Source organism: Dama dama, chromosome 23 (assembly GCF_033118175.1).
Source record: "Dama dama isolate Ldn47 chromosome 23, ASM3311817v1, whole genome shotgun sequence".
In the NCBI taxonomy this organism is placed as follows: Eukaryota; Metazoa; Chordata; class Mammalia; order Artiodactyla; family Cervidae; genus Dama; species Dama dama.
In genome coordinates this window covers 39,641,979-39,668,483 of record NC_083703.1, presented here as the reverse complement: position 1 = coordinate 39,668,483, position 26,505 = coordinate 39,641,979, and the positions used below count along the sequence as shown (strand labels likewise).

General features: G+C 48.2%; 1 protein-coding gene across 4 annotated transcripts in view; it reads right to left on the bottom strand.

The window, feature by feature from the left end:
* SLC24A3 (solute carrier family 24 member 3) overlaps positions 1-26,505 on the bottom strand; it is a 422,543-nt gene that overhangs the window by 79,769 nt on the left and 316,269 nt on the right. For 3 of the 4 annotated variants that reach the window (XM_061126454.1, XM_061126456.1, XM_061126455.1), the window contains exons 4-6: positions 22,665-22,739; positions 19,276-19,360; positions 18,427-18,530 (exon numbers count right to left, since the gene is read on the bottom strand). In XM_061126454.1, the coding sequence (XP_060982437.1) occupies positions 18,427-18,530; positions 19,276-19,360; positions 22,665-22,739 (264 nt within the window). The remainder of the gene's footprint in view (positions 1-18,426; positions 18,531-19,275; positions 19,361-22,664; positions 22,740-26,505) is intronic. The other variant, XM_061126457.1, reaches the window with a different exon arrangement.

Genomic DNA, 26,505 nt, shown 5'->3' with positions numbered 1-26,505 from the left:
AATTTGGAAGTGGCTCAGCTGTGTTGCTCTGGCTCAAGGTCTCACTAAATAGGGTCCACAGTCCATGCGACGACTTACAGGAGCTGGAGGAGCTGTGTCTACAGCAGCTCAGTCACATGGCAGGTGACCACATGGAAGATGCTTGTTCAGTGTGGGAGGGAGACAGAAAGGCCTGAATACCAGGACCCTGGGGTCAACGGGACGCTATCTTCGGGGCTGGCTATCACATTTGTCAAATATCTTCATTCTCCAAACTGCTCTAAATGTTATTGCAAGGAATAAATAAGAAAATGCACTGCAGTGCCTTGTTCTCAATAAAGCCTGCCCCCCTTGCACTAGGATTTGAGGCAATTCTAGTATGGCAGACACTCAGTTTAGCATCATGGACAGAATCCCAGAAGTAGAGGAAGCATGGTTTTACTAGAAATCTGACAAGTTACAACTCAGAAGAGGTGGCTACTTAACTGTGGAAAGTGGACCGACAAAGTGGCTGCTCTACAGACAGTCTCAGCTTCAAATATTCCAATCCATTATTCATAATAAACCATCTTACTGCTCAACTAAACTCCAATATTTCCACACTCAAAGTGGACTTCCCAATTTAAATCTTGGACCTGGAAATACCATAAACCTTGGTCAGAGCAAGCGCTCCGATGTGGGTGAAGGCAGGAGGGATGACTGTCCCAGAGTGGGGGAGGCAGATACTAGAGTGAGGACAGCTGATCCAGATGCTAACAGGGAAGAGGGGAATGCTGAGAACATGAAGGGAAAAGGATGAGATTTGCAACAAGACAATGAGGCTAAGGTTAAAGGATCCATCACCTTTCAGGAATGGAACAGAGGCCGAGGGAAGGGACAGACACTGAACTGAAGTCACAGGGAGGTGGGAGGCAGGATAACAGGGTGGAGTACAATTCCTTAGGACCAGCAACCAGGGGTTTTGAACCAATCCCCCACAGCATTCAGGCTATGCTGGAGACTCACACCTAGATGATGCTACGATGTCTGCACATGGCATCTAACACCTGGAGAGATCGCAGGTAGCACCGGGCTTTCCGACTCCTTTCCACCCACTGTGATGTCTCCCTAGGGAAAACGCCCCCAAATATTTCCCTAGAACATGGTCCTGTTTGGAAGCAAACCCCTCACCAGGCCTCAGGAGCCTATTCCAGATCTGCCTCTACCCCTGGGCACTCTCTCCAGCAGGTCCCTTCACCGGCATTCTGCCTGGAAGGTTCTGGATTGTCACATGGCTCCTCCCTCATACCGGTCAGGTTTCAGCCTCACTGCAGCCCTTTGCTCCCTACTGGTCACTGACAATACCCTGTTTCACTATCATCAGACTACTTCTGTCTGAAATTACTTTGCTGACTTACTGGGTCCTTGTTTATCATTGGTCTTCCCTCCACTAGACACAGTCAACAGGAGAACTCAGGGGGCCTGTTTGTCAACATCACCTCCCTGAGCACTGGAACTATCACTTAGGATGTTTGCACTGTGGAGCAAATCTCTAGCCTACAGGGTGCCGCCAGGGCTTGTAGAAGCCTTTGCTGCCCTTTAGAGGATAGTGCTTAGCCTCTTAATCATGTCTGACTCCTTGCAATTCTGTGGACTGTAGCTGGCCAGGCTCCTCTGTCCATGGGGATCCTCCAGGCAAGAATAGTGGAGTGGGTTGCCATGCCCTTCTCCAGGGGATCTTCCCGACCCAGGGATCGAACTCAGATCTCCCACATTGTAGGTGTCTTTACTGTCTGAGCCACCAAGGAAGCCCTTAGAGGATTCCCTGGAATCCTCTGGAAATCCACTGAATCCAGAGATTAAGCATGCAAATTCTACAAGCCTGGCAGGAACACAAGCTGTAGCCAGCACCCAGGAAGTCACAGGAGTTTTTTCGGACTGTATGTGTATATGACTCCAAGGCTGGCGCCAGCACACTCGGTTCTGAAATGAACAAGCAACTTAATGAGTAATTTAAAAAAAGACTGTAAGGGAAAACATGTACCCAAACCCTGCAAGCTCCAGGAAACTTCTTCCTTCTGATGGCAAAAGGATTTCCTGTGTTCAAATACTGGCTAAGTGGTTTGACAACAGACAGCCAGCTGGGAGGACAGGTGTTCAGATCCCTAAAGGACTTGGTCACAGATATGAAGTCATTTGGACTATTTATGGAGTCTGTTGATCCCATCTCTGATGGAGCTTGCTTGATAATGTGAGCACTGAAAGCCTGCAAACAACCTCAGAAATATCTACAAAACGGACCCCACTTCCATACTGTTCTTTTCTTTGGAAACAGGGAGACATCATGGACCCTGAAGCTGGAGAGGTGAAAAGTCTGCATGCACCGTCATCCTGGCTCTGCAATTGGGGATGGCCCATGGGCAGATGCTGTGCTGTAGCCAAGAGTACACAGACCAAAACCCACAGAATTTCAGCCCCAGCCCTAGCCAAACCAGGGCCAGGGACTTGCTTATTCCCAAGGAACTTTTCCTTCTAAATCCCATGTGGGGTTGGTCGAGGTGGAGCTGGTAGGGTCTGGAGACTGGAGCCTGGGGCAAGGAGAGGGGAGAGGGTAGGAGGTGACCCACTGCTGGGGTAAAAGCGCAGAGTTCCTGCCCCGACCCTGGTCCCAGCTTTGGGGAAAAAACATGACTTGAGAGGTCATGCAAGCAAAACCAAGCCAGCCAAAGATTCCAGGATGGAAAGTGAACACTTCACCTGGGACATGCCTCAGTTTTGCTTCCCTTATGTGAATAAGAACTCATCTGGTGGTCCCCTCAATCTTACCTTCTTATCCCTGAAACAGAGTCAGTTCCTCTAAAAAAAGAGACTGGAGAACAAGGGCAGAGGGGCTGACAAAGTCCTCAGGGACAGTGCTGCCGACATGGGACGGTGGAAGAGAATCCCTCCCCACTTGGTGTTAGGGAAGAAGCGCCACGCTCGCCAAGGGGCCACGCTGTGCTGGTTTTAGGAACAGAGGCTAGAAAGAGCCTTAGGATTCATTTAGTTCCCCACCACATCCCGGAACACTCCATAATCAGGGAACATATATACAGAGTTCAGAGAAGGGCCTCAGTTTCCAAAAGGAAACATCCTCGTGGTTCTCACTTGGAGATGACCCCCGGGTCACCCATCTCAGCATTCTCTATAACTGGTTCCAAAACAAGAGTTTAAAGGATGTACCCTGGACCTGCCCTGTACTTTTAGACCAGAGAGAAGAGCTATCTGACAATCCATGACAGTCTCTTCCTCCAACTGTGAGACAAGTTCTACAACCCTCCAAGGAGGGCGGGGGCCTCTGCATGGCTTTGCTCCACAGGTTTATAGAGTCCCACAGAGATTAAGAATGCAAATTCTACAAGTCTGGCTGGTTCTGATTCCAACTCTGCTATTCCTAGATGTGTGGTCCGGGGCAAATTTCTCTACCTCCCTCTCTGGGCTCTGTTTTCTCATCTGTAAAATGAACAAAAACAACATCCTCACCAAGGGTTTGATAGAAGGATTAAAAACAAGTTACATATAATTTTGTATTAACTTAGTTGAGATCCCAGTGTGTATTAGCTATTAATACATACGCTGTTTTTAATTAAAAATGAAAAATAGTAAAATAAAAAAGGGAGCAGAAGAAAGTTGTATACTGTTAAAAAGAAAAAAAGGAGGGGGGGAAGCAAAGATGCCACGGGGATTCTGGGACATTATGTTTTTAGAAGCTGCACGTTGCAGGGGCCACAGGTAGAGCAAGATGGGGGAGAAATAAGGTTTACTGTACACTGACCATGATGAAAGCCAAGGCTCTGATGTTATCTGACAGCTGAGCCAGTCAGTGCTTGAGTCTCCCAGCTTCTGGCTACCACATTGCGTACCCTGTTCTAACTTTCCACACCCCAATGGCAGCCATAGCTTGATCTTGGAAGAAGAATCACAAACAAATAAAGCCCACGAGGTTGTTTTCTTTCTCATTTCCTAGGGAATGGCACTCACATACACCCACTTCAGGGAAGGATGAGTTCCCCTTGTTGTCATGGAGACAGCATCCCCTTGATTGAGTCAGCAAGCCCCAGGCCCACCACTGTTCCATCTTACTCTCCTTGTCAAAGCCAGACCTTCAGAGCTCCCCTGTTGCCCCAGATGGTCTGTGCACGATCTAAAAAGGTTAATGACGATTGTTTCTTGCTTTTAGAGACTCAGGTTCAGGAGGGAATAAACTCTAACTTCACATAAACAAATGGAGATGGGTCAGAATAAACAAGAATAGACTAGAAAAGTAATTTTATTATATTTAAAAAAAAAGCCCCCATACCAAAAAAGCAAAATTTACCATGGTCACCTACCCTGATTCTCCAAGTCCCTATTGCCTGATGAATCTGAAGACTCGAATGGCTTGTCAGGAACTCAGAGATCCTGGACATCTCCATGACACTGCAGCCTAGTATGAGCTGATAAAACAATCCGGCTTCATCTGGACCGAGGGTGGGCAGGGGGAAGGGGTGAGGGAAGGAGGTGATGGAGAATGCAATGGGTCAAGCCACACCGGGTTACATGCCATGGATTTCAGCTGTTTTGTTCTGGCTTCACCATATGCAAAATCACGACTTCTGGAGGTCTGTGCAGCTCCTAGGTGCCAGCTGTAAATTCCCAGGGGCAGGCTGGCGCAAGGCGGGCAGTGCTGTCCAGGACTCGGGCACATCCCTGTGTCTGGGAGCCTGGAAGGAGCTAATGAGGGTTTTCCCCACAAGTGACACCAACAGGAGCAGAAGCTCCACGAGCAAGAGCTGGGGGGCTGCTCACTGATGCTGAGCAGGCGTTCCGTGACAGAAGCCTCCGGGCCAAGTGGCTGGTGAGTAACAGACAGCCAACCTTTCAACGAAAAACGACCTCACAATGTGTCTCAGTGACCCTACCAAGTTTCTAGATCTGACACTCGGTGGGAGACCTCAGAATGTGTTTGATAATGAGCTGACTGTTCTCTGAAAATTCACTCTCCAAATTTCTCAAGACCGAATCGTTCTCATTTGTAGAGTCAGGACTCATGCACATCACTCAGGACAAAAATCCCAGACTCTTCCTTGACTGATCTCATTTGATGACCCCATTTCCAATTTACTAGCAAATCTTCTTGATGTCACCTCCAAAAATATTCTAAATAGAACAACCACATCTTCTCATATTTAGTGCCCAGAATTCAGCTCTCACCTCATCACTGGTTTCCCCACCACCATCTTGTCACCATCAGGTTCCTTTCTCCAAGGAGTTATCAGCGCAAACTTTGCCAGAGGATAAATCAGATGTTACTCTACAGCTTATAGCCCTCCCATGGCTTCCCACAGCACCCGATCCCCACCATGACCCATCCCCACCAAGCTCTCTCCCATCTACGCCCCTCCCCCTTGCACACTAGGCTCCCAGTTGGCCTTTTCTCTGACCCTCAACAATGCCATGATTGTTTCTGTCTGAACACCCAACTACTCCTTCCCTGGGCTTCCTTTCCCAGGTCTCCATACAGTGCTGCCTTTGTAAATTGGGATTCTTCTGTGACACTTTCCCAGACCACTTCCCTAGAGCTGCTCCTCCTCCTCCCCTACAGGTCCCCCATCCCATTGCCCATGGCATTTCCTTCAAGGTCTCTTCTTTGTACCACGATCTGACCCTTTATTGGCTTCCATGCTCCTTGCCTGAGTCCCCCTGCTGGTCTGTGAGCTCTATCAGAGCCAGGACTTTCCTACCCTGTTCATCTCTGTGTGTCCTGTGAATGCACATAAAAGGCAGCGAGTGGAGACCCTCAGAACACCAATAATTCTGTTTCAAAACTGTGTCTCAAGTTCTGTCCAGAGTTCCCACTGTCTCAATCCACCTTGTCTTTGGAACACCCAGCGGCAGATGGTGACATGTGTCCACTCATCGTCTAACGCCCCAGGCACTGGTCAGATAGTTCCTGGGCACGTTTGTGTCAGGCTACAGGGCCTTGTGAACGCTATCTCTGATCCACACATTGACCCTCCCCTTCTCTGCGTCAATGGTCACTTAGTAAATGCATCAAAGATTGACTGCGTGCCAGCCACATGTGGGCAGTCCTCTGGGTGCTGTGGACAGAGTGGGAGCGAGGGGGAGGGAGGCTGGGCTCTCAGGGCCTCACAGCCTGGCACCATGATCGTTTCCCGGTGGAAAAGCGCTCCCCTCATTTCTGCAGCATCTTCACGCACCCCGTCATCTTCGGGATGAGGGGGGCTGGTCACCGCACATGCCTGCTGCCCTTGGCTCTGTTCTTTCCTTGTGCTAGCCTGTGGGATTAGCCCACCCGACTTTTACAGCATCCCAAAGGTAACGGCCGTCTATCTGCTTGGCTGGCGTGTTTCCTCTGCTCAGAGAGGAACTCAAATGTCTGAAACGGTGTCTGCAACCAGAGTCTTACAAAAAAAAATTTTTTTTTAAGTTTTATTTGGTGCCATTTTCTTTATGGAGTGGGATTTAGTAGTGTTTTCTCACTCCATTAAACTATCAACGCTTGCAGAGGGACCTTCCCTGGAAATGCTTTATAAATCAATATCTCTTTTTCCCACACTCTCTATAATCCTTACTTTGTTTTACTTTTCTACAGCATTGGCCACCCCTGGACACACATGCTCTCTCCCTGTTCACTGTCAGACAATCTTGATCCCTCTCTCTCCTTCAGTCCGTCCATCCATCTATACATCTGTCTACTGATCTTTCATTTCTGTTGGATAATCAATACTCCAACAGATAATCACCTGCTCCGACTCTATCCTTTCTTCACTGGTGTCTCTCTAGTGCCTACAACACTGCCTGGTACGTAGCAGATACTCAGAAACATTTGCTGAATCAATGAATGGACTTACTGCCCAAAGAGGGAATATAATAAACATTTCCCCCAGAACCCAATCCATGGACTACTAACACAGGTTTGAATTCACAGGTGACAATATGAAGAAACCAACACCTCGAGTTTACATTTTTTTGTGCAAAGACAGGCTTGCGATTCTATATCTCCTCAGGCTATGGGGGCTGGTTACGGCTCCCACCACAAACGCTTTAACCACATTTGCTCACACTAGAAGCATGAAGTCTGATCAGTTCGGTCATAGAATCTGCAGCGCCCTGTGTATGTGGAGTGACAGGAGGGCAGGCGGGGTGCTCGGGGGAACATCTGGCTGTGGGAAGAGACACAGCGGCCTTCCTGGTCCTCTGCACACACGCGGTCACCACTTGCTCACATTCTGGACTTCTTCACCTCCCCACTTCTTCATATCTCCTGTGTGCAGGCTCTGCTCATGGACTAAGGGTTTGTGTGCTGGCAAGTGGGTCTCGGTGCCCAGACTGAGGGGGCCTGGGGCCACCTGGCAGTTTCAGGGGGCTCAGGAGTGGATGTGAGGGACTCAAGATGCCAGACCCACCAGAAGGGTGGAAGTTCAGGAGATGCTATATATGCTAATTTGGGGTGAGGAGGAATTCCCATCTTTCCCTTTTCACTGGATCACACCCTCTGCTTCCTTGTGAGGCAGGTTTTGTGGGAATGCAAAGGCACTGAGCTGTGAATGGGAGCACAGCTGTGGTGTGAGGGAGCTTAATGCACGAGGCCTCTGAGCTGGGCTTGAGGGGGAACCTTTCATTGCCGGGCTTTCAGGACCCCTGCAGCCCTAAGCTCCTCACAACTTAACGGCTCTGTGACTGACAGGTTACTTGGTCCCTCAGAGCCTCAGTTTCCTCTTTTGCAAAAACACTGTCCTCTTAGGAGGGTTCTTGTGAGGATCAGAGGGCTTTCAAACATGAGAGTAGCACCAGGCACAGGCTGACGGCTAAGGATGCTTGTTTAAAGAGACACGACAAAGCAGGCATCTGCCAGCCAGAGGGCTTCTGTCCCTACTGCATTCATCCATCAACCCGGGCTCAGCTGCTTGTGGGGCAGGGGGCCTGGCTGGACAATAGGCAGCACGGGGGCTGTGGAGTCCATTTGGGCATGATCCTGACCAGAAAGACACGTGTGTCTAAAGATGGACCTTCTACTTGCGGTGGCTCTGGGATGGCTGTAAGGTTCTGGGCTCCTTGTACATTGAAAGGGAAGTCACCTTGCCTTTTTCTCCCACGGGATGAAAGAGTTCTCCAAGGACCTCTCCTAGAAACTCAAATGCATCCAACGCAAGTGACAAAACAAGGCCACAGTCACTTTAAAGCATCTGTAACAGCCCTAGTCTTTACTGATCTGAAGGTAAAATAAACTGGACAGAATGTCTCTGAAGGACGGTCAAGTGTCATGGCACACAGACCTGGACTTTAGAGTAAGAGGGTGAAAACCCCACTTAAAATGGCAAATCTTAAAAAAGGGATACATATGAACTTATTTACAAAACTGAAGTAGAGTCATGGATGCAGAAAACAAACCAAGGGATAAGGGGTGGGGAAGGGATAAATGGGAGATAGGAACTGATATACATACATACACACATACATACATATATATATATATACACACACACACACTATATATAAAATAGATAACTAATAATAAGCTGCCATATAGCACAGAGAACTCTACTCAATATTCTGTACTGGCCAAGATGGGAAAAAAAAATCTAAAAAAAAGAGTGGATATATGTATGTGTATAACTGATTCGCTTTGCTGTACCCCTGAAACTAATATAACATTGCAAATCAACTATACTCCAATAATTTTTCTTTTTAAATGGGCAAAGATTTGAACAGACTCTTGCCAAACAAGACGTATGCTTGGCAAGGAAGAAGCACATGAAAAGATGTTCAACATCATGACTTATCAGGGAAATGCAAGTTAAAACTATAGTGAGGTGCCATGTGTGCTCACTAGAATGGCTAAAAGTAAAACAGAACAACAATCTGAAAGTACCAAGTGATGGAGAAGATGCAGAGTGGCTGGAATACACATCTTGTTGGTGGGAATACACATCCTGTTGGTGGGAATACAAAAGGGTTTCAGCCACTTTGAATGTCTGTTGGTGGTTTCTTATAAACATACTCACCATATGACCCAGCAATCCCACTCCTGCCTTATTTACCCCAAAGAAATGAAATCAGTGTCCACACAAGGACCTATAATAGATCTGTACACATTTGTCTGTGTCACACTAGCCCAGGGAACATAGCCAGAGAGGCAACATGAGATACTGCACAGGCTTTGTTCTGTAGTCATTTATCTGCTTTCTATGATAACCAGGGACCAATGGCTACGTATGTGGAGTGGAATTGATCATAGTCTTATCTCTGGGGAGAAGGAGGAAAGCGTGGTTGGTTTCTGAGTAATCTAAACCAACTGGGCAATTCTAGTTCCCGTGCCACAGTGATGGGTTCAGGGATGGTCAGGTGACCTGAGTCCAATCAGATTTTTGTTTGAGGATGCCATGGGGATGAAGTGTGGGGAGATATTCCCCTTCTTCCTAGTCAGTGTGAAATGTGTATATGAGGCCTGAAACTGCTACAGCCCCCAAGAAAAATAGTTACGTGGAAGGGAACAAAAGAGATTAGTGATAAGAGAATCACAGAAAATGGGGCTGGAGGCTTGATGAAACCATGCCTGATGCCCAGTTTTCTTCTGTATTTTTCAGACATAAATAAATTCCCACCCTCTAAGAGACCAAGTTAGAGCTGGGTTTTTTTTTTTTTTTTTTTTTTTTTTACCTGAAACCAAAAACCTCTTACTTAATCTAGATGTGGGTTCTGATCTCCAGGGATCATTTCAAGGAAGTAGAACAATCCACGGACAAGTGCTGTGAGCCAAGCTAAAGTGAGAACAGAGAGCTGGGATGAGGACGCAGAGGCCACTGAGGTGGAGCAGCAGAGAGCTGTGTGGGTGACCTTAAAGGGGCCCGGGCCAGGAACAACAGGGTCTAGCAGGGGAAGATCAGGTGTGGGGCTCTGTTGGGACCTGGCCTTGTAGGGGAATGGAGGGGACAACCGAGGAAAAGATACCAGGGAACATAAGAGAGACAGCCTTGAGCAGACAGATAGTCATAGGACAGGAGCATCCAGAGGGGACCATTTACGCTGCCTGGACCAACTGCCCAAGGGGGGCTGCCCTTTGCCCAAGGTCAAGCTTGGTCCAAGGACTGAGCAGAGCTGAGCCTGCAGATGGGTCTCAAGCAGGTATAGCTGCTCCTCCTCCCCTGCTCTGGACGAGGGCAGGGGATCTGCTTTCAACAAGATCCTCTTAAGGCAGGTGGCCTGCAAATGACCCTGGGAGAAACTCTCTTCTACTTGAATGTGGTAGAATATCCAGGGACCACCCCAGCTGGACCTGACCCAGGCTTTGGTCTACTCCTGCACCACAAATTCTCCCATTAGAGCATCCTGCCTCCTGGGCAGGGCCTCCGCCTGCACTTGGCCCCTCCTGGTTTCTCCATGGATCACTCCTAATCCTTGAGCTTCCCCCCCAACCCCAACTCTAGCAGGGGATGGCAGGCCTACAGCTCCTAATTTTAGGTTTGGCAACTCGTGGTGTGAGATCTTCAGCCTTGCCTGTCCTCAGTTCCCAGCCTCTTGGGGAGACTGGATGCTTCTCCGAACAGGAATTTGCTAGGTGGTGTGTTTTTGGGTTTTGTCTGGGATACAGTAAGCCAAAAACCAAGGTGCACAGGTAACTGAGGTGGCCTGTAGACCTCTCACTGTATTTATCAGCCTGAATCCCCTGTCTGTTTGGGGGAATTGTAAACCCAACCATGGAGGATGTCATTTGATTATGAGAGAAGCTTCTAGCTGAGCACTGGTTGGGTTGAGTTCTTCTATCACTCAGCTTGGGTCACCACCATGGTGCTGACATGGCCATTCCTTGCTTCGCTCCATTTCTTGCGTGCCTGAGTGCTAAGTCACTTTAGTTGTGTCCAACTCTTTGCCATACTATGGACCGTAGCAGGCCAGGCTCCTCTGTCTATGGGATTCTCCAGGAAAAAATACTGGAGTGGGTTGCCACGTCCTCCTTCAGGGGATCTTCCTGCCCCAGAGATTGAACCAGCATCTCTTACATCTCCTGCATTGGCAGGTGGGTTCTTAGCACTAGCGCCACCTGGGAAGCCCCTGTTCTGTCTCCTACACTCAACATTTCTAAGGAACACTCACAAGCTAAGGGATAATTATAAGAACTCAATAATAACATCTGGAATTTTTGAGTCGTAAGTTCCGCATGTGAAACGAGAGTGGATTTGACAGTCGGCAGACGTGACTCAAATCCAGGCTTAACTACTTCACGGTTGCCCCCTGCCTCCAGCTTCTCAGGCCTCTGTCTGTGAATGAGGATGACGCTATCTTAAAAGTCAGGGATTTTCTTTTGTAGAAATGTAGATGCATTTCTACAAATACTTATAAAGTATCTAGTGTGGTGCCTGCACTTTGGTGAAACTCAATACGGTTAAGTCCCCTACATACGAACAAGCTCCATTCTGAGAGAGCTCTCCTAAGTCCCTTTTGTTCATAAGTCCAACAAAGTTAGCCTGGGAACCCAACTAACAAGTGACGATTGTTACTACTTAGTGCTTCTTGGCAGTACCAGTGACATCACCCCTGCCTTGTTTGATGCTTGCTTCTGGACGTCCTGAGCTTGAAATAAAGATACGGTACTACTGTGCTCTGTACAGTACCGTCCAGCAAAGTACAACCACGCATTGAGGGTGCACTCACACGACTATACACCAGACATGTGAACTAACTTATGTGATTGTACATGCAAAGGCACATTCACATCTTTAAAAGTTCACAACTTGTAGGCTTATATGTAAGGAACTTACTGTAAATATATATATATATATATATAAAACATCTATCTATCTGGTTTTTCTTATTCTTTCCATTTCTCTGCTGAAATATACCACCCTCATTTATTCTTCCCACCTTTCCCTATTTAAGAGAGATGGTTTAAATGATTTTCTGCTAATTCTTGTATCTGGATCATCTGTGGTTTACTTCTGCTGCGGTCTTTCCTTGGTTATGAGTTCTGTTCCTACCTCTTCATGGGTCCTGTAACTTACTGCTGCATCCTGGAAATTATGTACAGAAGAGTGAGAGCTGAGGAATAAGCCTGGTTCTTTTCCCTCTGGAAACCTCCAGTTCTTCTCTCGCCTGTTGGCAGAGGGAGGAGGTGATTATTCAGAGGTCAGCCTGGCTTTGTTCGACCAGGGCTGAGTGGCAGCCCACTTTGGCTCAGCGCAACACCATCCAGCTTCCCAAGGAAGGACCAGTCTCCCAGTTCTTATCAGAATCTGATCTGGCATTTCAAATTCTTAGTTCCCTTTGCATCCATCCATTTCGGGTCTCAGGAGTGTGTGGCAGAGGAAATGATTTCCTTCTGTTTATCGACCCTGCCTTCATTTCCACTTTTCTCAGCAAATCTGGGGTGAGGGGATCAAATCATTATTGTCTCAGATGGTCAGACGCCAGTGGATCCCACCTTTGTCTACCCTTGCTTGGCTCACTTGTCTCTATCCAGTGAACTTTTGGATCCTGCTGCTCCTCCACGTCCAGACCCACCAGGTCTTACAGCTCACGTAGGATGGGCTCCTCTCTCTGGAAATCTTTCCATCAAGCTCTTCTGGTCTCCACTGTCCCTTGATATCCCCGTATATGATTTTTACATTATCCAGATTTCTCCTTGCACTTTTAGGGAGCTCGGGCCTTCTGCATCCCAAGTGGAAGCAAAGACTGCCTAGAATGGCAGCTATTGTTTTGGACACAAAGGACATTCCCTGCAAGCAGGCTGTCCTGGCCCTGAGCTCCTAGGAGGGAGCCTGGCACTGAGGCTGGTATCTCTTCCCTGTGAGCTGGAGGTGAGACCTACGGGATGGCTTATGTTTGAAGGCTGTTTTGAGTGTGAAGCCATGCTTTATGGACCCCACTCATATCTCCCCACCTTTTACCATTTCAGGTCCTTCCAACAGCCAGCCTCCTAAGTCTACTTGCTTAGGGGTTTTCTCTGGACTCCAAAGTCCACCCTGCCTGTGCTCAGTAAATTGGAACGTCACGGAATTAACGTCCCTCAAAGGCAATCCTTAAGCAATGACGGGGGAGGCTGGTGGATAAATCCCCTGCTCCCACCCCTTGAGTACGGAAACCTGGAGGCTGTGTTCTATGTTATCTTCCTGGCCCCCAGAAGCAGCCATCCCAGCCGCCCACATCAGGGACTTGCTGGGGACACACAGCCCTGTGCTGCTTTCGCCTGCCTGTTTCACTCCCCCACTGCCTGGCTGGCCTGCCCTGGGATCACCTTTTATTGTGTTATTTATTTATTTATTTTATGTGAGCGATTTTTAAAGTTTTTATTGAATTTGTTACAAAATTGTTTCTGTTTTCTGTTTTGGCTTTTTGGCCAGGAGGCATGTGGGATTCTAGCTCCCTGACCAGGGATCAAACCCTCAGCTCCTGCCCTGGAGCACTTAACCCCTGAACCGCCAGGGAAGTCTCTGAGATCAACATTTAGATAAACTACTTGAATTTGAAATTGCTGTTTAGATTCTTCTGGGGAAACCCAATCGCAGGCAGGCAGGTCTTGGTTCAGAGATGCCACCTCTGGGTCCTGTCTGGGGCCAGCAAGGTGTTCACAGAAGGAAGGCAAACCCAGCCACTAGGAGGTGGACCTCACCAGAGGACATCAGGTACATTTCTAGGATGCCGGGAGAGGAATGAGGGGCTCATCTGCCAGCCTGTAATAACCGGAATATGAGAGTTCTGCAACTGGGATGCAGTTAGACTGTTTACTACCTGTCTCTGCTTATGTCTTGAAAGCTTAACATAACTCTGAATGGGAAATTTAAATTCACAAGTATGTTGTTTTGCAAAACTGGCAACAGTTCTTTCAATACAATACATAAGATACATTACTGTGTTGCCTCCAGATCTCGGTGTTCTGTCTTTGTTATTATGTTTTGCTCTTAAATAAAGAAAATCTTTAGGACCACAGTCCTGTACATGTCTTGTGAGGATTCCAAGAACCTTTCTATAAGCTACTTTCCAAGAAGCAATTTCTTTCTCGTCCCATAGAAGTCCCCAAAGCACCTTAGGCGAACTCCAAGGCGCTGGGTATGTTCGCAAACTGCAAATGTAGCAGACATTCAATTACATCGAATTCATCAAAACCCTAATTGAGACAGAAACTCAAGCCTTATGGCTGAATCACTTTAATTTCAGATGGGGAGCAGACTGGGTCACGAACAGCCTTTCACGCTGAGGACACCATTAGAGAAGCCCACGGGCGCACACTGGTAATTGTCCCCGCAAATGCAAGTGCGGAGCAACGTAAATGACACTGCCAAGTGAGCCCCCTGACTGGATTGATGAATCAGCTGAATTCCCAAAGTCCGGCCTGTGCTGCCACCTCCCTCTGTCCCAGCTCCACTGCCCAGGAGGGCTTCTCGGTAGATAAGGCAGCACCTGTGTCTCACCGAAGTTGGTTTTCCTCCCAGCGATCAGAAGGCACAGGGACCAGGACCAGTCCTCTGAGGTCTTCCTACTAACACCTCCTCATCTTTTCTCTTTTAATTTACTCATTCATTTATTTGGCGGTGTCGGGTCTTAGCTGTAGCACACGGGATCATCACTATGTCATGCAGGATCCGTTGCTGTGGAGCACAGACTCTCGAGTTGTGACACACGCGTGGGATCTTAGCTTCCCAACTAGGGATCGAACCCTCATTCCCTGCATTGGAAGGCAGATTCTTAACCCCTGGGCCAACAGGAAATCCCCAACACCTCATCTTGCTTCTCATTTTCTCCCCGACCTTCCCATTCCTCCCTACTGGCATCCTGTGGTTGTTCAACGATTTTTTTTTAAATTTTTTTTAATTGAAGGATAATTGCTTTACAAAGTTGTGGTGGTTTCTGCCATACATCAGCATGAATCAGCCATAAGTATATATATGTCCGTCCCTCTTGAGCCTGTCTCCCGCTCCCACCCCATCCCACCCCTCTAGGTTGTCACAGACTACTGCGTTGAGTTCCCTGTGTCATACGGCAACTTCCCATTAGCTATCTATTTTACATATGGTAATGTGTATGTTTGGGCTCAGCTGGTAAAGAGTCCGCCTGCAATGCAGGTGACCCCAGTTTGATTCCTGGGTGGGGAAGATCTCCTGAAGGAGGGCATGACAACCCACTCCAGTGTTCTTGCCTGGAAAATCCCCATGAATAGAGGAGCCTGGTGGACCCCATTATAGTCCATGGGGTTGCAAGGAGTTGGACATGTTAGAGCGACTAAGCACACAGCACATGTTTCAATGCTACTCTCTCAATTCGTCCCACCCTTTCCTTCCCCTGCTGGCTGCACAAGTCTGTTCTCTATGTTGAGTCTCTATTGCTACCCTGCAAATGGGTTCATCAGTATCATTTTTCTAGATTCCATATGTAAATGTTAATCTACGCTATTTGTCTTTCTCTTTCTGACTTACTTCACTCTATATAACAGGCTCTAGGTTCATCTACCTCACTAAAACTGACTCAGATTCATTCCTTTTATGGCTGAGTAATATGGCAACCCACTCCAGTATTCTTGCCTGGAGAATCCCATGGACAGAGGAGCCTGGTAGGCTACAGTCCACGGGGTCGCAAAGAGTCGGACATGACTGAGTGACTTCACTTTCACACTTTAATAGTCCATCATATATATGTACCACAACTTTCTCCATCCACCTGTCAATGGATATCTAGATTGCTTCCATGTCCTGGCTATTATAAATAGTGCTACAATGAATATTGGGGTAGATGTGTCTTTTAGAATTGTGGTTTTCTCAGGGTATAAGCCCAGAAGTGGTATTGCTGGATCATATGGTAGCTTTACTTCTAGTTTTAAAAGAAATCTCCATGGGCTTCCCTACTGTTTTAGCAGTAAATAATTCACCTGCAATGCAGGAGATGTGGGATGGATCTCTGGGTTGAGAAGATCCCCTGGAGAAGGGAATGGCAACTCCAGGATTCCACTCCAGTATTCTTGCTTGGGAAATCCTATGGATAGAGGAGCCTGGTAGGCTACAGCCCATGGGGTCACAAATGAGTTGGACATGACTTAGCGACTAAATAACAACATATTGTTCTCCATGGTGGCTGTATCAACTTAGATTCCCACCAACTGTGCAAGAGGGTTCCCTTCTCTCCACACCCTCTCCAGCATTGTTTGTAGATTGTATTGTTAATAAGTTCTGCCAATGGGTAGGTCAAATTATTGCAGTGACCGAGGGTGGAATCTGGAGACAGTGACCCCAGGGAACCTTATTCTTCTCAGAGCTGATAATGGTGTCTGACTGTACTAGTGTGTACCATGTGGACCAAGCACTGCTGAACAAGGTCTGTTTCATCCTTACAGTGATGCTAAGAGGTAGATGTCCTTGTACCCACTCTACAGATGAGAACACTGAAGCTTAGAGAGGTGACATAACTTCTCCAAGGCTCCATAGCCAGCAAATGGCAGAGCCAGGATTCAGATCCAGGCATATCTGATCCCTGGGCTCATGTTCTTTCCAAAACATCATTTTTTCTCCCTCTGCAAAGACTTCCGGGATTCTACAAAGGTCTGAAAAAGAGAGCTGGAACTTTCCTAGTGGGCACAGGACAAGGAGAGTCAGGAGGGAGGTCAGTCTCGGAATCACCACCCAGCTCCTCTAACACCATCGTGGTTGGTGTTTCTCCGCTGATCATGTGAAAGGAGCTTGGCAAGGCCCTTCCAGGGGGGCGAAGTGACTGATCCCAGCACTTGCTGAAGCTCAGGAAGCAATGTGTCTTTTCTGCAGGTGTTCTCACCAAGCCAGTGATTAACCGCATTGCTAATAAATTATGAAACATAAGTGCATTCAGCCCACCTCCTATGTAATTAGTCGTGTGGCATTTACTCGGCACTTTTCAGCCATGTGTTTCAGTTCTTTACATTATTTCTCCCCCTTTGGGCTTGACTTTGCGTCAAGCTTCAGGTACAAATGACTAATGGACTAGTGACAACACTAATACCGGCTACTACTCCTACTGCTGATGGTGACGATGCTAATTAAGAGAGTGGGGACAGCCGCGGGCTCTGCGGAATGTGACTGTTCATCTCCGGGAGGCAATGAGAGGGTGGCCAGCATAGGCGGGGGCCAGGGAAGTACAAACGGCCCCAAAGGCAAAGACGGGCACTCACTTTTTGGGGGTACTAACTACATTTACAAGATATCTAAAAAATACCATGTCGCGGGCCCATAAAATCTAAGACGAGACAACGGACTGAAAGGATGAAGAAAGAAAACATCCAGTCTAGCAAATCAGGTGTAACTTGATCACCACATATGGACCCAGCTGTCCAGAAGCCCCTTCTGGGGGTAAGCATCCAGCTGTGGGCTCTGCAGCCGACCCGATGGGATCAAGGTGTCCCTCTGCCTGTACCCAGAAGCAACAAACCAACCAGGCGACCCAGACAAACCACTTGGCATGAAGATGATGGGAATGAAAAGCAGGCAGTAAGGGGGGGCAGTGGTGCCAGGGAGTAGCCGGCCTTTGAGACTCTGGGGTCCACATGAGAGTCAGTGGTGCTGGGTGCCCCCGGCCAGGATCTAGGAAAGGATGTGGGAGAAGGTTTGCAGGCAGTTCCTTAGCCCTACAAACCAACCAGCCATTTCCAGCAGAACCTGCATCCTTTCTCCATAGCGAGGGGGCTGGTGGGGTCCCCAGGTTCCTCAGTACTGCAAGTGGGAGACCCTCACGGGCTACTGGAAGTTGCTTTTCCTAGAAGATATGGAGCCCTGGCTGTTTGGGCAGAGAGTGTTTCTGAATAATCTTTCTACAAAAGAAATTAGGGCATCAGAGCCAGCCGGGAGGGGGGTTGGCTGCAAACCTGCAGCTGCCACTTCAAGGCTGCAGATGCCTGGCAGCCTCACATGGTGGTGACATCAGGTGTCTTCTCCAGATTTTCCAAGACAGACACCAGATGCACACGGGCCCCATGACACCTTCTGGCAGTGGAATAGTCTCTATAGATAAAACGCAGGTATGCAAAGCCTCTTATGACCCCCAAAGTGAGCTCAAGTGGACACAGAAGTCAAATGTTTGATCCTTATAGAAAAAGAGAGAATGTTCCCCAAACTGTGACAAGTGAAGAAAAACAATCTGTCATCTCCTCTCCCTCCACCCCATTAAGTCCATTTCCACTCCTAAGGTTGGTTTACATCATTCCAGTTCAGATCAGTAACACAGCAAAATGAGGGTGACACCCTTAGATCTGCAGGCTGGTTACCTATTCACGTGGCTCTTGAACTCCACGATCCACTGGCCCAGAGACCAAATCACGCTGCCTGGGTTTCCAGTCCTGGCTGGGCCAGCTTCTCAGGCATGAGACCCCATGTCACCCCACCCAAGACCACTGGCCCTTGGGTGCGCTCAAGGGAGACAGGCCGCTGCCTTACCTCCACAAGGGGCCCACCATGCTACGTTTTGCGTGAGTCTCACCTGCCCCGCGAAGAGCCCACAGACGCCGATGATGCACAGAATGTTAAACACAGCGGAGCCCACGATGGTCCCCACGCCCACGTCACCCTTGGTGATGAAGACTCCTGAAACACAGACCGAGGTTAGCCGGCTGCTGTGGTGGGCTGTATCCAAAGTGGGTGCAGGGCGGAGGGGGGAGATTTTTATTTATTTATTCATTTTCTATCAGAGCATAGTTGCTTTACAATGCTGTGTTGGTTTCTGCCATAATACAAAGTGAGTCAGCCATATGTATATATATATCCCCTCCCTCTTGAGTCTCCCGCCCTGCCCCCATCCCAGCCCTCTAGTTCACCACAGAATATCAAACTGAGCTCCCTCTGCTATATAGCAGCTTCCCGCTAGCTATCTGCTTTACACCCAAATATGTATACATGTCAATGCTACTCTCTCAATTCATCCCAGCCTCCCCTCCTCCCACCACCCCATGGACACACCTCTGTTCTTGACATTTGCATCTCTATTCCTGCCTGCAAATATCTTTATCAATGCCGTTTTTTTCTAGATTCCATGTATATGTGGGGGAGTTTTTTTAAGTGTTAGTTAGACTGTTCTCAGGATCTACAGGAAACAGCCAAGGGTTGGAGAGAATTTTCCAATCTCTATTGGAGCCTCTGTCCACAGGACCATTGGAACTGGGTCTGGGACCCATTCATGCAAAGCAAAAATATCATTTTAATAAGATGAAAACAGCCACTCCAGCAGTGGGAAGGCTGGCGCTCTTCCCCTTGGGGTCTCAGGGCTCCTGTTTCCAGAGCCCTCGTTCCTCAGGGAGGACAGAGCTGAGATGTTCCTCAGGATGGCACCTACCTATGACCGACGTGAACAGCTCCGGGGCCGAACTGCCGGCCGCCATGAATGTGGCTCCCGCCACATCCTCACTGAGGTGCAGGCGCTGCAGGGGAGCAAAAGCACAGGTGAGTCGGGTTTCTCCTGGAACAGCAGCGACTGTGACTCCCCAGGTCCCAGCTCAGTTCCTCCTCAGCTTCCCCTCCTCCCCAGCTGGGCCACACCTCCTCTCTGGGCAGTATCAGGGAGGCAGCTACATGCTCCCTCCAAGTAAAGGCTCTGACAAGATCCAGGGATCCCAAGCCAGATGCCTGGGGGGTTGCAGAGATAATGGGGGGAGGGGGTGGTCTTGCGAAGCAGGGTGGGCCTTTCCCTCCTTTTTAAAAGCTCAGTTGCCTCTATGTTGCCAAATATTCCTATTTATAGAGATGCCCAAATCCACATTTTTATGTAAAAGATTCTGACTTTTTTCACTATCTTGCTGATGTACTCAGGCTAAATTAAGCTCATGGTAACCAGTTTTTGAGCCTTGAGTCTGGGAGGCTACGGAGGATTTGGGGCTGGGGAGGATCACCCATCCTCAGTGCAGCCTCAAAGCCTGGGGTAGAGGGAATGGGGGGGCAGTGAGAATGAGTAGAAAGAGATGGTGAGCCCTGCCGAGATGATCCACACAACGAGCTCTCCAGGTTACCTTGCTTGCTGACCCAAAAGGTGATTTGCAAGAAGACATGTGAACTGAGGCTGGATGGTGTGGGGAGGTGGCATGGGAAGCCTTTCTGCATCCACTCCTGGCCCAGAAAGGAAGCTGCTGGCTGTCAGTAAATAGGCGGCTCCCTTGGGCATCCCAGCTTAAGGGACCCTGGTCCCTCTTCCAGCAGCACCACAGCTGCACTTCCCCGCTCAGCCATTGAGGGGCAGCACGGCCTCGGTGAAGGCCCTGGCTCCACTGACCCGTCCAAGGCTGCCGCGGAGCCCTGGTGAACATTTTGACCTGGAAACCTGGGTTCCCTGGATCTTGACTGAACAGTAAACTTTGCAGGTGGTTCTGAGAAGACCCTAAGATGGAGGTGCGGCTGTCTGAAGGTGAAAGGTGTGGCCGTGAGGGTGGCCGGGCATCCCGTCTCCCTGGGCAGGTACCCCAGCAGTGCTCAGGGTCCATGGCTGGTTTGCCCAGGCTCGCCAGGAGCTGTGAGCCTCACTCTGCAGTGTCCACTCTAGCTCGGGCTCCCGCTGGGGCGTTAGCTGTGGAGTCCACCCCCGGGCTCATACATGTCCTGTTCCTCTCTCTGCTTCATTCATCACACTGCTTCTTCCTCCTGGACCTCCCCTCTTTCACCCCTCATTCACGTCAGCTCTGGCCACATCTCACTGGGTCCTGGCATCACCAGCTGATTGGGGGAGCACTTCCTGCCTTGGGACCCTCTCCATCCACCAGAACAGTCATCAAAAGCTTTCCAGCTTCCTCCTGAGAAACTCCTATGTCTGGGCCGGGCATCCTCAGGGCTCCCCACACACTGAGTCTTGTCCCTGGGTCTCCCAGCTCAGTTGTCTTGCTCGGACTCTTGGCTTACATATCTGTCCTTGTAAGACACTGCCACTGAGACCGCTGCTCCCGCCCTGCCCCTGCACAAGCCCTTCCCTGATCTCAGGGTGAGTCAATTCCCTCTTCTCTGCATCTCCAGCTCCAGCACTTCACCTGTCCACAGGTCTCACTCTGGAGCTTCTCTGAGCCCCAGGCCCCATGATGGCCAGGATCACACCCACATTTCACCTTGATTCCTCCCCAAGGGCTGTGCTCACAGGTGCCATGTGTGTCCCCAGTGGAGGAGAACACATTCTGCACAATTGCACGTACATTTCCAGCACCAGGTCTTAACTTGGCTATTAAACAATGTGTGGTAACGAGAGTGGTTGGCTTTGTATGAGGACTAAACTGCTCCTGGTGGATTTTAGAGACCACAGATGACCCTGATTACTGGTACTTTGGTGCCTCCCCCTCTTCTCCACCAGGTGACCCTGTTCTCAGGTTAAATTGCTTTGGACAAAAGGCTTCCACACTAGCCATCCATCCATCTCAGAAACCAGCTCTCTCACTTCCCTTCTCCCACCTCCACTGTACAGAGGAACCCACTCCTGGGGTCTCTCTAGGATTGCTGTGGGATGATTCTCTTTCAAGTACACAAAACTAACTGACTTCAGGAGGTGGAAGAAACTGCTTAAGCTAGTAGTTCTCAAGTGTGGCTTCCAGACCAGCACATCACCTGGGAACTTATTGGAAATGTAACTTCTGTTCTCCACTGTCCCCCAAGACCCAGTGACTCAGACACAGTGGGGAGGGACAGTCCAGGCTGAGGGCAACGTAAAGGAACAGACAGGAGGTGCACCTGGGAGACAGACACTTTCTGAAAATGGGATTCTGAATTAAAAATAAAGCAGAAAGCTTCCAGATAAAGAAAACTATGTTTCAAATCAGAAAAAGAGATGAAAGAAGCAAGAGAATTGAAAGAGCTCTGGATATGCTAAATATTTTCAGATAAAAGGGACATAATCGGCCCTGGAGTCCCCTGGGCTGACTTCGAAGAGACCCTTTCCTGGTCTCTGCAGCCAGTTTTTTCATTGTCTTGCTTTTTGGGGCCCTGCTTGCAGTATTTCTGCACATGCACAGAGAGGAAGTGTGGTGGAGGTGTGGCTGAAGACTTCTCACTCTTCGAGGACCCCATGAATCATGAGGGAGGGTTATGGCAGCAGAATGAAAGGGAGGGGAGGAAGGTGGAGGAAGGAGGAAGGAAGAGTGAGACTTAAAAGAAAAAGAAAGTGGGAACAGAACACAAACTGCATTTCGAGTTACGCCAAATGGTGCAGGGAGAGCTGGTCGGAAGGGTTAAAGCCCAGATATGGATCAGCATGGGCTTCTCTGGTAGCTCAGTTGATAAAGAATCCACCCGCAATGCAGGAGATCCTAGTTCTATTCCTTGGATCGGGAAGATCCCCTGGAAAAGGGATAGGCTACTCACTCCAGTATTTTTAGGCTTCCCTGGTGGCTCAAATGGGAAAGAATCTGCTTGCAATGCGAGATATCTGGGTTTGATCCCTGGGTTGGGAAGATCCCCTGGAAAAGGGAAAGGCTATCCACTCTAGTATTCTTACCTGGAGAATCCCCATGGACAGAAGGGCCTAGCAGGCAACAATCATGGGGTCTCAAAGAGTTGGACACTACTGAGTGACTAAGCACTACCCAAAACAGCATACATGGGCACACGGAAACTCTAAGCAGACCAGTGAGTTTCTGGACTACCACTTTCCACGGCTCTGAAGCATGCTGGTGCCTGGCCTTCCTGCCCGGCAGCACGCAGGGCTCCTCAGAACCTCAGTGGAGGAGGCTGGAACAGTTTCAGTGCTCAAACATGTACCTCACAGATCTTTTCCAAGGAGGGGACGAAGAAGTCATCACACACAATGGCCAGCGCGTAGAACATGTACATGGCCTGGAAGAGAGGAGAGAAGGGGTTAAAGTCAGAGTCAGGGCAGAGCCCCTGGGGTGAGGGTCAGGCCACCCTCTGCTTCAAGAACATCCTGTCTTCATTAATTCAGCAGCTTATACTATATACAGAGTCTTTGCAATGCCTGCCACCTATCACATGCTCACCTTGTCCACCTCCTAGATCCCCAAGTGTGCCATGGATGCTGCCCCAGGGCCTTTGCACTTGCTGTTCGCACTGCCCAGAACACATTCCCTCCAGATCACCTTGCCTCAGTCCTCCATGTACTTAGGGCCTCTGGATTAATGTCAGTCTAAGCAAACGGCCCTCCCCATTCCCCATATTCTTTGTTTTTCTTGATCTATTTTATGTACAACAGGCTAAAAGCCCCAACGCCTCTTACAAGTCCATAAACTCTCTCTCCAAGACCATGTTCCAATATTAGGTGTTGATCTTCCTCGAGGTAAGAAGCTTCGTCTAATGCACAGCAGTGCCAACACTTGGATTAGGACGAGAAATGAGCAGATTTGCCAGGCTCTCTGTGCTTTCAAGGGTGAAAGCTACTGAAAACCAAGTTAGTTCCATGCCCGAGGCAGCGTGAGGTAGGACACCCACCCACAGATATTCTGTGACAAGGCTCCTCTGGACACCTAGGGACCTGCAAGGCCATGGGTGTCTTTCCAGCTCAGAGCACTTCCTGGCATCTGAGGGCAGCCTGCCACTTTGCTTACAAGAAACTCTCTTCCAGCTGTTTGCTATATTACCCACTAGAAGTCAGGTTCCCACTGGGAAAACAAACAAAACAGAACAAGATATTGATGGGGTGCTGTGTGTGTCGGGGTCAGGGGGATGAGGGAACTCTGTACCTTCTGTTCAATTATGCTGTGAACCTAAAACTGCTCTAAAAGGTCTACCATTAATAATAATAATAATAAAACAGTATAAGGGAACAAAACAAATGTACAAAGTCAAACTTGAAGATGCAAAGAACCTATTGGAAGTGGTGACATGGATGATTTTATCAATGCAGTGGTCCAAATACTTTAGAGAACGAGGCATTTGGGGATTAATTTGACCATTCCTGTATTTCCAAAGGATAATATAATATCATCATTAACAATGATAACAATACCACCATTATTAATAATATTTGCCCCTCTTTGTCAGGCCAGGAATTAAGGCATGTTCTGGTAGTCTCATTTCTCCTAACTTACATGGGAGGCAGGGGGTTACTGACCCATCTCCTAGACACCACAGAGGACATCTTAACTTCTCCAAGGATCCTCTCCAAGCCTTCCCACAGGGCCATTGTCACCCCACACAGAGGTCGTTTTTTATTTCTGCCCCATCTCCGCTTCCTATTTCAGCTCACTTACTAATGACTGCCTTCACCAGTCACACAGAGGGAGGAACAGTTTCAGAATCCTAGTCAGCCACTTTTGGGGGCTGCCCGTCAGAGCCACCGATGTCCTTATTTATTTATATTTGAAAAGGTTTATTTTGATTGCATGTTCACATAAATATACCATTTATACACAAGAATAAACGTGATCAGCATGAACATGAGTAAACCCCTGCTACCTCTGTATTTGGAGTGAATCCCTCTTATCTTCTATAAATGAATGGACCATAAACAGTGTTGCAATTAAAAAAAAAAAATCTTTAAGCATATATCCTTTTACACTTCTAGGATAAGCTTCCAGATGGGGAGTTGTTGGATAATGGTCTTTAATGTTATTATTTTTACAAGATGCACTGCAAAATATAAGACAGACTGGAAGTCTCAAAAAAGGTTGAGCCGGCCCAATACCCTGGGACTGCCCACGTGGAGCCTAGGCCAGTGGAAACTGAGGCTCAGCTACAGCAAGCAAGGCAGATTAAATGCGGGTCATGCTCTAAAGACGATCAGTGAAGATGTTTGAGGGAGGGGGTCATCTGTGTGAGCTGCAGCTCCAGTATCAGACCACAAGGGCTTTTCTTCCCTGGAATGCATCAGGACATCTCTACTCAGACACCGACCCACATGCTGCCAGGGACCATGGGTCATGTTTCAGGTTTATGTATCTTCAAGAGAAGGGAGGCAGCTATGTCCTTCACATGTTCCTCACTATTCTGTTTCAGGTTTGCCCAGAATGAGGGCCAGGTTTGCCTGGAGTGAATAGGTTCCAAGATGGGAGCGCTCAAATAATAGCTGGTGTCGTCTTCTGAAGCCGTTCAGGGAAGTGGTCAAGGAGCATGCCTGGCACAGTGACTGCTGGAAGAGGCAGCCCGCAGCCTTGGAGGAAGCCCAGGATGGGGTCAAGGACCTTGCACCCAGTCCTGGACTTGACACTTCCAAGCTGTGTAACCTTGAGAGACTACCCTGAGCTCGCTAGCCTTCAGCATGAACCCCACCATGCTCTCTAGTTAGCTTCTGTGGCTGCTGGAGAGAAGCAAATGGGAAAAAAAAAAAAAGAAAAGCCAAGACATGTCCCAGTCATCCCTGCTGTCTCAGCTGAGACTGACCAAGCTCAACCCAGTTCTGCTGAACCCCAAACACCCACAAGCTAAATAAATGTTTACTGTTGTATGTTGTTGAGGTTTTCAGGCCATTTGTTATACAATACTATTGTGGCAACAGCTTAACAGCTACAGCCAAGGTAATGAAAAGAGCCATAGTGAAAACAATAATAACAAGAAGTAACTTCCAAGAAATTTAAAGTTTCTTGTTCTGAGTGACTATGTATTTAGCTTTTCTAGCCTCCCTGGAACTAGCCATGACCACTCACACAATTTTGGGCAATGGGAATAAGGGACAGATTCAAGTAAAGTCACCCTTTCTTCTTGCCTTGAACTCAGATGTGATGTTTAGAGTGTCAGCAGCCATTATGTGACCATGAGACAATAAACATGACAATACATACCAACATGCTAAGGGTACCAGAGCCCTGAAGAATGCTATTCACCAGCTGATCTAACGCCAGAAACCACCTGCCTCTGTACTTTTAGTAGGTGATAAGATGAATCTCCTATTTGTCTCAGTCCCCATTAGTTGGGATTTCTGTACTTGCAGCCATGTGCCTCCCTAACAGATACAAGGCATAAAAGATTCATTCTGCTGGGTGTGGGTGAAGGAGGTCACAGAGAAAGTGCCTAATGAACTGGGATTTTGAAAGACAAATTCTATTTAATCAGGCAATTCTAAAAGTTGATTGGGACTAATAAACTAGAGAACTTTGGTAAAAATAGCTAAAATGCAAAATATCTAAGGTAACAGGAAGTCATCATGGCCTGGGGCTTTACGGGGGTGAACGGCTCTAGATGAAATGTTGATACACATAAGGACTTCCGAATTGTGAGGGCAAATGTATCCCACCAGCATGACATTAGCCCCGCTGTTTTATGTGGCATCTACAGTCAGCGGTTTTCACAGACAATTTCCTTTTACTCCATCATCTGTACTCGTGTTTCTCTGTCTTTAATTTCAGTGAAAGTGGTGCTGGAGAAGCAATTTCTAGAGAAGACTGTAGAAATCTGGCTTTGGTAGAAATTGTTCTAAATCTCCCAGGGAATATGATCAGAATAAACAACAACAACAACAACAACAAGATTTTCCTTTTTTCTGTCTCTGTCTTTTTCATGGTTTCAAGTGATCATATATGATTAAACTTGGAAAAAAGTTTTTTCTTTAAAAGTCATTCTCCCCCTTGAAAAGTTTGGTGCCTGGTGGCCCCATGATGCTATGGCAGAACCGACTCACCCACCCACTCTCAGGTTCTGCTACCATTGTAGA